This window comes from Anarrhichthys ocellatus, unplaced genomic scaffold (genome assembly GCF_004355925.1).
Source record: "Anarrhichthys ocellatus isolate YVR2014 unplaced genomic scaffold, GSC_Weel_1.0 scaffold126, whole genome shotgun sequence".
In the NCBI taxonomy this organism is placed as follows: Eukaryota; Metazoa; Chordata; class Actinopteri; order Perciformes; family Anarhichadidae; genus Anarrhichthys; species Anarrhichthys ocellatus.
In genome coordinates this window covers 5,001-18,063 of record NW_022280156.1, presented here as the reverse complement: position 1 = coordinate 18,063, position 13,063 = coordinate 5,001, and the positions used below count along the sequence as shown (strand labels likewise).

General features: G+C 39.5%; 2 protein-coding genes across 3 annotated transcripts in view; one reads left to right on the top strand and one right to left on the bottom strand.

Moving 5' to 3' along the window:
• Positions 1 to 306: 306 nt before the first annotated feature.
• Positions 307 to 4,832, bottom strand: atpv0e2 (ATPase H+ transporting V0 subunit e2). Its single transcript, XM_031877117.1, has 4 exons — positions 4,616 to 4,832; positions 3,798 to 3,845; positions 1,662 to 1,760; positions 307 to 627 (listed from the first exon to the last, which is right to left on the bottom strand). Exons 1-3 carry the CDS (start codon positions 4,717 to 4,719, stop codon positions 1,667 to 1,669), a joined length of 246 nt encoding a protein of 81 aa, XP_031732977.1. The 5' UTR covers positions 4,720 to 4,832; the 3' UTR covers positions 307 to 627; positions 1,662 to 1,666.
• A 2,771-nt stretch (positions 4,833 to 7,603) lies between these two features.
• LOC116399717 (DDRGK domain-containing protein 1-like) overlaps positions 7,604 to 13,063 on the top strand; it is a 10,441-nt gene continuing 4,981 nt past the window's right edge. Inside the window, exon 1 of one of the 2 annotated variants that reach the window (XM_031877090.1) lies at positions 7,604 to 7,712. In XM_031877090.1, coding sequence (XP_031732950.1) covers positions 7,667 to 7,712 — 46 coding nt within the window. In that variant the 5' untranslated portion in view covers positions 7,604 to 7,666. Of the gene's footprint in view, positions 7,713 to 9,572; positions 11,802 to 13,063 lie in introns of those variants that run through there. The other variant, XM_031877091.1, reaches the window with a different exon arrangement.

Sequence of the window (13,063 nt, the reverse complement as noted above, 5' to 3'; positions counted from 1 at the left end):
CACACACACACACACACACACACACACACACACACACACACACACACCATTACATCACAGATAACAACGGTTAGATAACGAGGCCGCGAGGACAACGAGGTAATCGCTTACATCAGTGCCCCCGCGGGCCGAATAAATACAAATACTTAGAAATTCATGTTCCCTGATGGCGGCGACACAAAACCCCAAAAATAAAATAAAAAATGTAAATGAACAGAAAGTGAACTTAACTTCCTACAGATTGCACATTTCAGAGAAGGAAGATTAATATCTACTCCTAAAGGATGGTGTTACGGTTCCACTGGACATCATTAGAATCAGTAAGTGATAAAAAACACTGTTGTTAACTGCGTGCGTTGTATCAGGAATGAATTATTCTCCTTGTTTTAAAACCCACAACATGTGTCCTACATACACTCTAAATCCTTCACTCCAAGTACATCATTGTAAATATTTACAAAGGCTGCAACTCTTCAGTTGGTTCATCAAGTCTGCAGATTGTGTTTGTCTGTGAGTGTGTGTGTGTGTGTGTGTGTGTGTGAATGTTTGATGGTGAAGAGTTATGTTCAAATAAAAATCCAGCAAACCACGGGATAGGAATGATGAGAGGCATCACATCACACGGTCCTGGAAGAGAGAGAGAGAGAGAGAGTGAGAGAAAGAGAAAGAGAAAGAAGTATTATTATCTGGAATGTCCTCAATCGTGGACGTTACTTAGGAAACAGCACTATTAGGAAACAGGTGAGTACAGTACATTACATTACAGTACATTTCACTACAGTACAGTACATTATGGTACAGTACAGTGCGGTACAGTACAGTAATGTATATTACATGACAGTTCAGTACAGTATGCAGCCCGAGGGATCCGAAGCCGTTCAAGAAGCCAGTAGAAAGGAGAATATACAAAAGCATAATAGCTCTCCTTTTCTTTCAAATCCCAAGAGTGTCCCGCCTAGTCTCCGCCCTACTGTGCTGTGATTGGCTAGTGTCACTGTTCCGTGATTGGCCCGCACTCGTTTATTTTAACCCACACCATGATCTTTTCCTGGACCTAAACAAGTAGGTTTGTTGCCATAACCTAAGGAAATTTCTGGAAGACGAAATAAACAAAAAACCTCTCCTATGAGGGTCCAGTTTCTGTAACCGGTGTAGCATTAAAGCATGGTGGAATTAGCATGCTAGCTACGTAGCCAGCTGCTAAAGGAGTAAAGTGTGACTCTAGTCCATCTTTATATACAGACTACGCTGTTGTCACAAATGAGTGACAGTGTTTAGCGGCTCAATTCCTGTAACCGGTGTAGCATTAACGCGTGGTGGAAATCTTCACAGTGTAGGAAAGCAGATAAATCCCCCAATCACAGCACAGCAGGGCGGGACTATAACCTAGATTGAGTGGTGCATAAGTGAGTATAAAGTCTAAGAAGTCTGCAGTAAATATACTGTCTATTCTTTTGGTCTTACCAGACAATCTGAAGATGCTAATTAATTAAATAATAACGCATAAATAATATCTAATGTCAACACAGAAAGTTCTAGGCCTATTTCACTATATTTTCTCAGTATTTGAAAATAGTTTGAGCGTATTAAACAGACTACAGAGCTTGTTTTTTTTGGATCTCAGGTTGTGTATCTTTAAGTGTCCTTCTTTATAAACTTACCTTGTTTACTCCCAGAAGTAACGCAGGTACCATATAGTTTCGTTCTTCAGCTGAGGGCCGAACAGAGGGTTGGCCTGGGCCAAGATGGCTACCAACCAACTGAGTAAAGATAGACAGAGAAGGTTATAAACACAGCGATCAATGTATAACTCGTCTCTTCGTAGGAAAGTTCTTTCTTGCAGTCTGGGTCTCGTTGCTGCACTTTTGGGTTCCAAACACCGATTGATTGTATTACCGTAATAACCACCGTGACCGTGAAGAGAGCAAGAGCCAAGAGGCCGAAGCACACGAGAGACTCCACCAACGTTCAGTTTTAACCAACTCTCAGAGAGGTTGTCTGGAGGTCTTAATTAATTCCGATCATCCTCGTTAATAACACACGATCGTCTATTATTGATTCGGCAAAGCTTCTAATGAGCTCACCCTGCAGGCTGACCAGCCTCCCGCCACAAGAGACAAGAAGCAGCCTGAAGAAGCTGGTTTATTTACGGCCTGTAGTTCTTTGGCCCCGGTGGACTCGGTTGTAAAGCAGTTTCCAGTGCACACGTCCACATTCTCTACGATAATGGAGGTCTACACGATGCTATTATAGCCTTTTAAAGCCTTTGAATTAACAAACATTCTAATATGAGTGTAAGCTTCTCCATTTACAGGACTTTAAACCCTGGAAGCGAGTTAGCCCGCCCCCTCGTCTCTAAATACCCGACTCGTGAATTTTGAAGCTTTTTCGTTGCTACTTGGTCAGTAAATAATGGAAATTACATAATAATAAGTGATCTATATTATCCATTTCTTAACCAATCCGTTCCATTGTCAGTAATCCCTTAAATTACATATAATCTGCACAATAAAACAATCAGTTTATCAGCATTATATATTTATTCTCTATCTCTCTGTTCATTCAAGCTCCTCCGCCTCATCCAGGTGCTTCCTTTCCTCCATCCTTCCATCCACCCAGCCCTCCATCCTTCCCTCCATCCTCCCCTGTGCTGACTTTTTAAAGTTTGTGAGTCCACCATTGCGTGATGGTGAAGTGATAATCACCTCCTGAAGGATCTAGGACTCCATCTAGTGGTGTGATGATAATCCTGCATGCTCATCACATTTGTCTGAGCACTTTATCTGCATAAACATCCTGATGTAGATCTTTTTTTACACGATATTTTAGGATAGTTGATCCAATTTCAAGCTGCAAAATATTCCTGCAATAGATTCAGATTTCAGCGTACTCAAAAGCTTTTGTGCCCAGTAGTAGTAGTAGTAGTAGTAGTGGTGGTAGTAGTGGTGGTAGTAGTAGTAGTAGTAGTTGTAGTAGTAGTAGTGGTGGTAGTAGTGGTGGTAGTAGTAGTAGTAGTAGTTGTAGTAGTAGTAGTGGTAGTGGTGGTAGTAGTGGTGGTAGTAGTAATAGTGGTGGTAGTGGTAGTAGTAGTGGTAGTAGTAGTGGTAGTAGTAGTAGTAGTAGTGGTAGTAGTAGTAGTGGTAGTAGTGGTGGTAGTAGTTGTAGTAGTAGTAGTGGTAGTAGTAGTAGTGGTGGTAGTAGTAGTAGTAGTAGTGGTAGTAGTAGTAGTAGTAGTAGTAGTAGTGGTGGTAGTAGTAGTAGTAGTAGTGGTAGTAGTAGTAGTAGTGGTAGTAGTGGTGGTAGTGGTAGTAGTGGTAGTAGTGGTGGTAGTAGTTGTAGTAGTAGTAGTAGTAGTGGTGGTAGTAGTAGTGGTGGTAGTAGTAGTAGTAGTAGTGGTAGTAGTAGTAGTAGTAGTAGTGGTGGTAGTAGTAGTAGTAGTAGTGGTAGTAGTAGTTAGTAGTAGTAGTGGTAGTAGTAGTAGTAGTAGTAGTGGTAGTAGTGGTGGTAGTGGTAGTAGTAGTAGTGGTAGTAGTGGTGGTAGTAGTAGTAGTAGTAGTAGTAGTGGTGGTAGTGGTAGTAGTGGTAGTAGTGGTGGTAGTGGTAGTAGTAGTAGTAGTAGTAGTAGTAGTAGTAGTACTCAAGTGCACGCAACGAGCAGACGCGTGTCCAAGGAAACTCCTTATAAATTTGCAATGTTTTAAAGTCTGATAACCAGAGCTGCAGACTCATCAACACGCAACGTGACAGCAGCTTCACACCAAAGAAGAAGAAGAAGAAGAAGAGAAGTTTGTACTTACAACAAGTAGCAGCAGACCGCCGTGAGGATGAGACTGGTGACAATCACACTGTAGAAGAAAACAACAGTTTATATATTGAGACGTTTACAAAGCATTCAGGTCATCGGTCAGGTTTTGGACATGTAGTTTGAACTAATAATACTATATTTATTTAAGTAGCGAATGTGATGAAGAACCTTGATTTTTTTTTTCTTGGCTGCATTAGCACAAAACTTATGACTCTGTCTGATTATTTCTGATCTATAAACTGTTTTATGAACGACCAAATAGTATATAACAACACTATCACAATATAAAATTACGCATAGTAAAAATAATAAGATACAACTTTATTTATCCTGAGATAAATTGTTGGGCAGCAGTTGCAAATAAAAACTACATTTAAATAATAAAGATCATGAAGAAGGTGCAAAAAACAACAACAAATGAGAAGTAAACAGGTTAACGGTAAGGATGGAGGAAAGGATGGAGGGAAGGATGGAGGAAAGTAAGGAGGGAAGGATGGAGAGATGGATGGAGGGAAGTAAGGATAGAGGGAAGGATGGGGGAAAGGATGGAGGGAAGGATAGAGGAAAGGATGGAGGAAAGGAGAGGATGTTGGGATGGACGCAAGATGACGCGCTGGGCCTCCATCACATGAGCACGAGCACGCTCGTGCATTTATAAAGACGCTATGCAGGGCTGAGTGCGAAGTAAACAATTATTAATTTGAATAATGAAACATTTTTTAACCTTAATATATGAGATGAAATGAAATGAAGGGGAAACGCTCAATAATCTCCGGTATTTGCAGCGCGTTAACGGCATAGACCACCTACCCCCGGTTGGGTCCTTTGGGCACAAGAAACGGAGCCACGACGCCCACGAGCGCCCATAACGTGGTGAAGCAGATCACCGGCAGCGCGAGCGAGTGAGAAACCATGACTGCGGTCCGCAGAAAGAAAACACCGCAAATACAGCACAATTTAACCCCGGTGCGTCCTCTTGGAAATAAAGCGCATCAATGGCTGTTGAGCCAAACGCGTCGCTTCCGCTATGTCTCCGCCCACTTAAGCCTAAACAGGCACGTGATTGGTCCAGACGCGGGAGACTACGGGCTCTGATTGGTTCAGCCGCCCGTCTGTCTGTATTACAGAGAGACGGATTGGACGGTTGTTTGTGCCAGCAGGTTGCAGGCAAAGTGTATTTATAAAGATAAGATATAATAAGACTTTATTAATCCTGAGAGAAATGATTGTGCCATTAAAGATTACAACAGAATAGCACTAAACAATATAATACAAATATTAACATGTATCAACAACATAATAACAATTATTAAGTGTAAAATAAATATTACCGACACTAATAAGAGTAAGAGCAAGGTAAATACCGTAAATAAAGTACAAAACATTCAACTAAATTATAAAAAGTAAAATACAAGAACAAATATTAAATACAAGAGTAAAAATACAAAGTGTATAAGAAGTGAAACGCACACCAGAGCCTTCAGGAAACTAAAATAAAGTTATATTGATCATGATATTAACAGAGATATTGTCAATGCTATTTAAAAAGGTGTTGAAAGTTGTATTGCACATAGAATTATGAAAATAATGTTGCATGATGTTGAAAAAAAAATACTAGTGCACATGTTGTGGTTATTATTGTTGTTTTAAGTGTTTATCATCTTCATCACCAACAATGTTGATCTGATCGTCTGAGATTCTGTTGTTCTCAGCAGGAAAAAGATAATTAAACTATTTAAACAACGATCTTGATGTTTTTTTTACCATTATTAAATTCAAATATTTCCCTTCTAAAACTATACCGTTTTTATTTTAGAAACACAGATTCTGCATAGTTATACTGAAATTTAAGAGATTTGTTTTTTTTGTTCTATTTGTAACTGGATTTAGTTATATTACATATAGGCTACTGTACACAGTAATGTATTGTTATATTAGTGTAGTAATACATCAGAATCTTTAAAAAAAAAGTTAAATTGAAATTGCGCTGCAAACCTCAAATATATTATTTGAATTCATTTTGCAAACTACAGTGTATGTATGTACAGTACATAGAAACCACTGAGAATACTACTTCATAGTATTATTTATGTACAAACTCTTTTGGTGACTCTGATTTACAGAAGTTTTTTGCATTTGTATGAGCTTCCAAGTTGATGATACACCTGATTTAACAGGTTTTTTTATTATCTAAGGTGCTTCACTCCCTCTACTCCCTCTACTCCACCGTGTTTTATTTTACCTGGTGCTCTGGAACGCTTCTCTGTGGTTGTTACATGTGTAATAAATAAATCTGCAACGCTTTATCTCAGTATAACTGTTAGAAAAATTCACTCGAGACCGATGTAAAAATCATTAAACAGGTCATTTATTCTTGCAAGAAGGAGACAGAGTTGATTCACTTACAGAATATGCATCAAGGCTGCTCAGAGGTCTGTCTCTGAGTCTCTGATATTATATATACTGAGGATAACAGACAAGTGCGCTGGCACAGAGTGATTTGCACAAGGTCTGGAAGATCACTTTGGAGAATTCGTTGTGTTAAAGGGTCATCTTATCCTAATCAGGGAACGTCATGGTTGCAAATCAGCCCTGCGTAAACATTGACGTGTTCAACAGATTTATTATCTCTTATTTAGGACAAACAGCTGAAATGCTCATCAAGTAGGCAACTGTGACACCTAATCGCAAACCCAGCTGAGACACTTAGTGTCAAAAGAAGTTCACACAAACGTTCACGTGAGGACACAGGCCTTATGGAGACGCAAAACACGCCTCAGTTTTTAGTTCTTTCCCAACAATAACACAGAACAAAATGCTCTGTGAGATTACTTTTAACACCACATCTGTTGACCGGCCTCACTGTACTGAGACACAGAGCAGTATTACCATCTAGTGGACACATGTGCAGTCTACGTTCCTCATGAAATACATCTTATCTGGACCAACAAATAGCCATTCTGTCCAGACCAGACACCACGTTTAAGTGGGTCAACTTGCGGGGAAATACCAGATGGCTTACGGTCTGTTGTTCTCAGGATATTTCTCACTTCTTGGCTAGACAGGTGGATTTGTCCCTCATGGGAAAATAGAGACAACACTCTGAGACGGTTGTGATAAGCCTTTTGAATTTCTGAGAGAATGTAGTTGAAAAAAAAAAGAGAAAAGATTAATGAATCATTGAAAAGTTTCTATTCTATTTCATGTTGTATTGTATGCTTGTAGACATATTTAACAACCTGCTTCTACACTAATTCATTCCAATACATACCATTTAAACACTGTCTCAATTTTCCCTATAATAAATACCAAGTGATACTAAATTAGTTTTATCCAACAACTATGGGACCCATAACAGTGTCACCGAAAATAAGATGAAGTGAAATAGATAAAAAAATTAAGTCCATAAACAAAAAAATACAGAAATATAGTTTCAGTGCAGTAATAAGTTGCCCCAAATTGAATAGAGGCAATACAAGTGCATAACAAAATCAATTAAAGACACAGAAACACATGAATGTTCTTAATTTAGAAAAGAGAGATTTAATCAGGAATTATATTTAAAACATTTACCATTTAGGATCCTAAATATGTATACATATATTTTTTTTATATTAAACCATATTGAGAGTCATGAGCAGAAGGCTATCCTTTTGTGGTTTTATTTTGATGTTTGTGACCGGAAGTGCTCTTCAAATTCTGCCCGTCATTGTTTTATTGTTGAAAGGAGACTACCGGAAGTTGTCTTTGTCGTGACGTGTCGTTGAGCTTGACAGTGGTGACTGCTGCAGGCGGAGAAGGAGAACTCATCGTCTTCTCCGCTGTGCGATAGTCTAGAGGTTTGCGTGTCGGTAGAAGCGGATGAAGTTCACCAGAGATATCTGCCGGCTGCTGGGCTTGGGAGGCGGTGAGTACAAGTGTCGGGCAGCAGAACTTTCGGTGCAGATAAGTTTAGTGCCACAGGTGGTTCAGTTTAACGTCAGCTGTGATTCAGCACAGATATTTCCGACACTATGCATTTCACGTGAACGCCTCTAAAATAACGTTAGACAAACTGGTGAAATTAACCAATTAAAAGTAAATTAGCGTGTATTCTGAGTGTGTTTAATGACAGGTTGTGTTGTGCACACTAACAGCATCATTTATGTAATTCATCTGCTGAAACTGTTTACATTGATGAATGCTAATTAGTTAAAATGCCCAATTGACATTTCTCTGCCAATTGTTATTTTCCTTTGTTTGTTTTCTTGTATGTACTTTACTGTTAGGACAGGGGAAGCTACTTCTGGACTTACACATTTTTGTGGTTGCAGTTAACGCATGTATTGTGTAAAAGCCACTTTTTATTTGCAACATACAGTATTTCACAAAGGAAGTCTGGCTGTGAGTGTAGACATTAATGCCACCAGAGCTAGCAGGAGCTCTGAGCTTATTATTTATATATATATATATATATATATATCTATATCTATATCTATATAGATATATATGTGTGTATGTATATTTATATACTGTATATATGTGTGTATGTATGTGTGTATATATATATATATATATATATATATATATAAAGAGACTAATTACGGATGAACTCACAAAGTTTTCACGTATCAACAGTATCAGCTTAGTTTTGCAGTTACATACAATGCTTTGTGACTATACAAAGTTTTAAAAAGTATTACTCGTAGTACTGTAACCCCAAGGCCGTCGTTTCGATACCCGAGCGAGACACTGAACCCTAAGTTCCCAACTCACTGATACCATGCAGCTAAATATTCCAGGTTGAGTTTTTAACTGTACATCCCAAACCACATTTGTTATAGATGCATTTCACACATTGGCCTTCAATGCACCAGCTGTTTGTGTTGCACCAAACTAGATCGTGCTGTTGCCTTGAAAGAACAACATGTGCAGGCCCAATGTCACACTCCATCAGACACAACACCTCCTGGTATTCACCGGTGGAATGATGTGAAATAGGTTCACGTGGAGTCCTGTGTTCTCTGGAAACAAATCCAAACAGGACCACCTGTTACCTACCAAGGCTGAGAGGTTGTCTAAAATGTTGATATAATGTCTATCTAGCTTAAAAGAAATACACATTTCTACTCTGCCCCTTAGTTCGTAACATCTGTGTGTGTTGCCCTCAGGTTGAGACTCTCATACTGTGTCGAATTTGGAAAATAGCTGCAGGTTTCACCCAAAAACAACTCTCTGAGAATCACCTTCCACCGGCTTCACCCACTTCTAAGCTGTTTCCCAGTCTTTGTTGTAGCTGCATTTCCTTTGTTTTTTTTTGTGGTAGCTTCCATCATATTCTTCTTAAATCTGCTTGTGTTGTGATTTAGTGATGACTCGCAGTTTTTCCCCCGTTGGGCATCAAACACAGCCTTCCCTGCGTTTTCTTGTGAAAAAAAGATCTACGATAATTTAATATGAGAATTAATCGTCTTTCAATGGAATCGTAGCGTGAGGAAATCATGTGTCGAGATATCGTGAGGTACAATTACGTCGTCTAAATTGATAATAACAAGAACACACTAACTCAAATTTCTAAGTAAATCAAATTAATAAATCTTAATCTCCGGTTGCAAAAATAAGTCCCAGAGACGTATACGCCGTCTCTACGTCACTCCTCCTCAGTCCAGATATGGTAACACCGTTCATCGGTGGCAAAAAAGCAAAGATGGCAACGACCGTAATCCAAGATGGCGACGGCAAAATCGCCGAACTAGAAGCTTCAAAACATCAGTTCACAAACCAGTGGGTGACGTCACGGTGACTCCGTCCACTTCTTACATTCAGTGTATCGCTATAGTGTAATATCTATAAACATGGCGTTAGAAACCCCAAGCAGCCATGTTTTGTAGCTATAACGTTAATCTATAACTTATTACTATATTAACAGACCTGTTACTACTGGCCGACTCCTTTTCACGATATTCGCATCACTTTGCATATTTCAGCCCTTTTTATTGAGCTGCGTATTTATTTCTGGGTTGTGTTTTGTGTTTCTTTGTGTGTCGATACTTGTAAAATGATTCTTGTGTTGGTGCTTTAAGACTGGCAGCACGTCAAAAATCCATCAGGAACTATTTCACTGGCAAATGAGTCGTCGTCACCCGACAACAATGTCAGGAAACTGGTTTGACCACAGCTGCAGCTCTCAAATGTTCACGTCTGATTGAGGATGCCTCTGTCATTAACGGGACAAAGGTTGAATTAAAGTCATCTCAGCCAAACCTAAAGCTGACATTTCATAAACCTTGTTCCTGTACTGAGGATAGTTGGGTTCCACAAAACGTTATAAAGATGAATATTACAGCGAGTGTTAGGAAAGACAATGCAGATATGGTCCTGATATGTTGTTATAAATGACTTACGCTGTTTTACATTAGATGTGGGCCACCTTCCCTCCGCTAAAATCTTAAAAAATGTAATCCTCTTTCAATAAAAACATAACCATTAGGGGAAAAAGGAGTTGTTATCCCACACAGCGAATGCCTTTTCATTGAATGAATGTGGCCGTTGGTTTGGCCGCCGTCTACCAAACAATCTCCGGAAGGGAAATCCTGGACTTAACAAAACTCCCGATGACGTTTTAGGAAACAAGTAACCTTAACCTTCGTAACCGTTCCCAAAAGAAGGAACACATGAGAACGGTGTGTCCGTCTTTTGATATTTAAATATTAGAATATACCTTTCTCTTCTGAATTTTATATAACGCTGTTATTGCATGATCACACTAACGCTCTGACTAATAAACCCAGCACTTGTTGACTGAAGCTTGTTCATCGTGTGTTTTAAGAACAGTGCGCTGCGGCTCGGCCTTGGCAGCTGGACATTCGTGTTTAGACGAACGCCCACATCTTCTCTTCCTGTCGTTTATTTCTTCCAGTCATAAATTAGGTTTATCTGAAGTCGGTGTTCATCATACTTCACGTCCTCGGACTGCCTCACTCCGGTACATCGTGCTCTCACTCTGCTCTCACTTCATCTCCTCGCATGTCTTCATGTGCTCTTGTGTTTCATCTTCTTTATTTTAAATAAGAAAAAGGATAAAATCAATATTCCACATTTTTTTACGACGATGTGTTTATTTCTCGTGTCGTGGAATAATGTTTGGTATCGGCAGGAAAATGAATTATTTACTTTGGAAGTGTTTGTTTATCAAAAACTAAATGTAGTTACTGTCTTTTCCCGGTGCTTTCTGTTTCATCTTGAGGTCTTCATCATTACTTTACATCTTTAAACAGCTTTCAGAGGAATGAAAGACGCGTCGCCTTCACTCACTCAGTGCTGCATCAGGGCGACTCATTTCATCTTTACTCAAGGTCTACTTACTAGCTTTTTGTAGGACTTTCAACCACATCCCATGGTCTTCATCATTGGATGTTCATCACGTTTGATGCAGTGATGTGTATTTACATGCATTTACATTTTTTGAAAAAAAAGAAATGAAAGTTATGAAAGATGTGCCGTATTGGCCATGGTCGCTGATTTGAAAAGATAATCTGGACTCAAGGTCTACTTACTTGCTTTTTTTCCAGAGCTAACAGCTGCAGCTCACGTTCTTCTTTCACTAAAGTCACCGCACCTTCGCAGATGTCGGTGAACTCGTCATCTCAGCTCCGTGTTGTTTGTCTCAAGTGTTAAGAATGTTGATGAGTCAGAGGCAGAGCACTTCAGTTTTGCCCTGCGTACTTTTATAAGCATGATTGATTTTGTATTTGTTTTGTTTGCTTCCCTTTGGGTGTGTGTGTGTGTGTGTGTGTGTGTGTGTGTGTGTGTGTGACTCATTGGCCCTGAGTTTCCTGTTCCTTGAAATGATTAAACTAATGAAAGAGACAGAGAGGAGGCCACGCCCTTTTGAAGGTAAAGCTGCTGTCCTGTTTGGTTTTGCATGAGAGTCGAATGACCTTTTGGTTCGTCTGCGCCGTCACGTTTACATTCCCAGCAGGGAAATACCGTTTTTAAAATTCAACGCTTTATTCAGGTAAGTTTCACTTTTCATTTCGGTTTCCTTTTCCTCCTTAAAATGCATTATAAAGTCTGAAATATGACCCTTGCGTGTATTGAATATTTTCTTTATTGGTTCAGCAATCTTAATTTGTGTAAATGCTGAAATATTGGCCTTTATTTGGAACAGGACAGGCTTTGCTGCGGTGTTTTATTGTGGAGGAGAGCCACCGTATCTTATAGAAAGACCACCTGAACATGACTAAAATTCATTTGCATAGAAATACTTTATTCACCAAAAAACAGAGAAGCTATGTCACACAGAGAAGCTATTGTTTAGGCCGCTATCAACAGATAATAAGATGAGATGTTTAAGGATCTGGGATTAACTTCCCACGTAAACCATCAACAGCTGAAAGACAAACATCGCCATCTTTGTTGTGGATGTCTGATCAGTGCTGATGGTAACTGTAGTCCACCGAAGAAGTACTATACGGACAGACAAAGACAATCTCTACTACTGAGGCGCTGTGCCGGCTGTGCCTACATATACCAGGATGCATTGCGCTACGGTTGACAAATACAATTAAGGAAATATTCTTACACCTAAACCGAAAGATGCAACTGTACTCTTTCTGAATTTACACCAAACTAAGACACTAAAACTCTCTGCTTGGTTTGTTTTTACGCTGTTTTTCCAACAATCAGTAACTCTGGTTTGGTCAAAATAAATACTTCATTCACAGAGTAACGTGTGAGAATATTCCGGCTCTAGACGCTCTTCTTCTTTTTCTCACTCTCACTCTCACCCCTTCTTCAAAGGCACACCGCGAAATCAAAGAAATACAACAATCTCCCACGGGTACCGAATGTGAAGGTAGCACTCTGTAGCTCTACCCCCCCCCCCGTCCGTCCGTCCGTCAGTGAGGAGGAAGAACAACAGACTTCAGAGAACATCAGTAACATCTGCAGGGGGTTTTCACACCACATACCGGACTTGGAGAGGTAGAGATAAGGTTGAAAATGTGCCAATTTTCCTTTTTAATGCTGTGAAAAAACTGCAAAACAGAATCGAAGGAAATGACGTCGCAGTGTGAGAACAGCGCTTCTGTTTCTAAGATAAACAGCGAGTGACTGTTGATGGGCGGCCTCCTTTGAGAGCAGTGTTTATTACTCTCTACTCACCGACATTATTTGAATAATTACTTTCATTTGAGGATATATAGGTTTGTCTCTATGCAAACACTACAGAAGTTGTTTGTATGAACATGAAGATTCTCTGGAAGCCAAAGTCGTGTT

Bases quoted from the DNA above. Each gene is read 5' to 3' on its own strand.
- atpv0e2 (XM_031877117.1), bottom strand. From the start codon at position 4,719: ATGGTTTCTCACTCGCTCGCGCTGCCGGTGATCTGCTTCACCACGTTA. The intron at 3,846-4,615 runs GTAGGTGGTCTA...TTTCTTCTACAG, and splicing joins CCCAAAGGACCCAACCGGGG to TGTGATTGTCACCAGTCTCA. The intron at 1,761-3,797 runs GTAAGTACAAAC...ATCTTTACTCAG, and splicing joins GCGGTCTGCTGCTACTTGTT to TTGGTTGGTAGCCATCTTGG.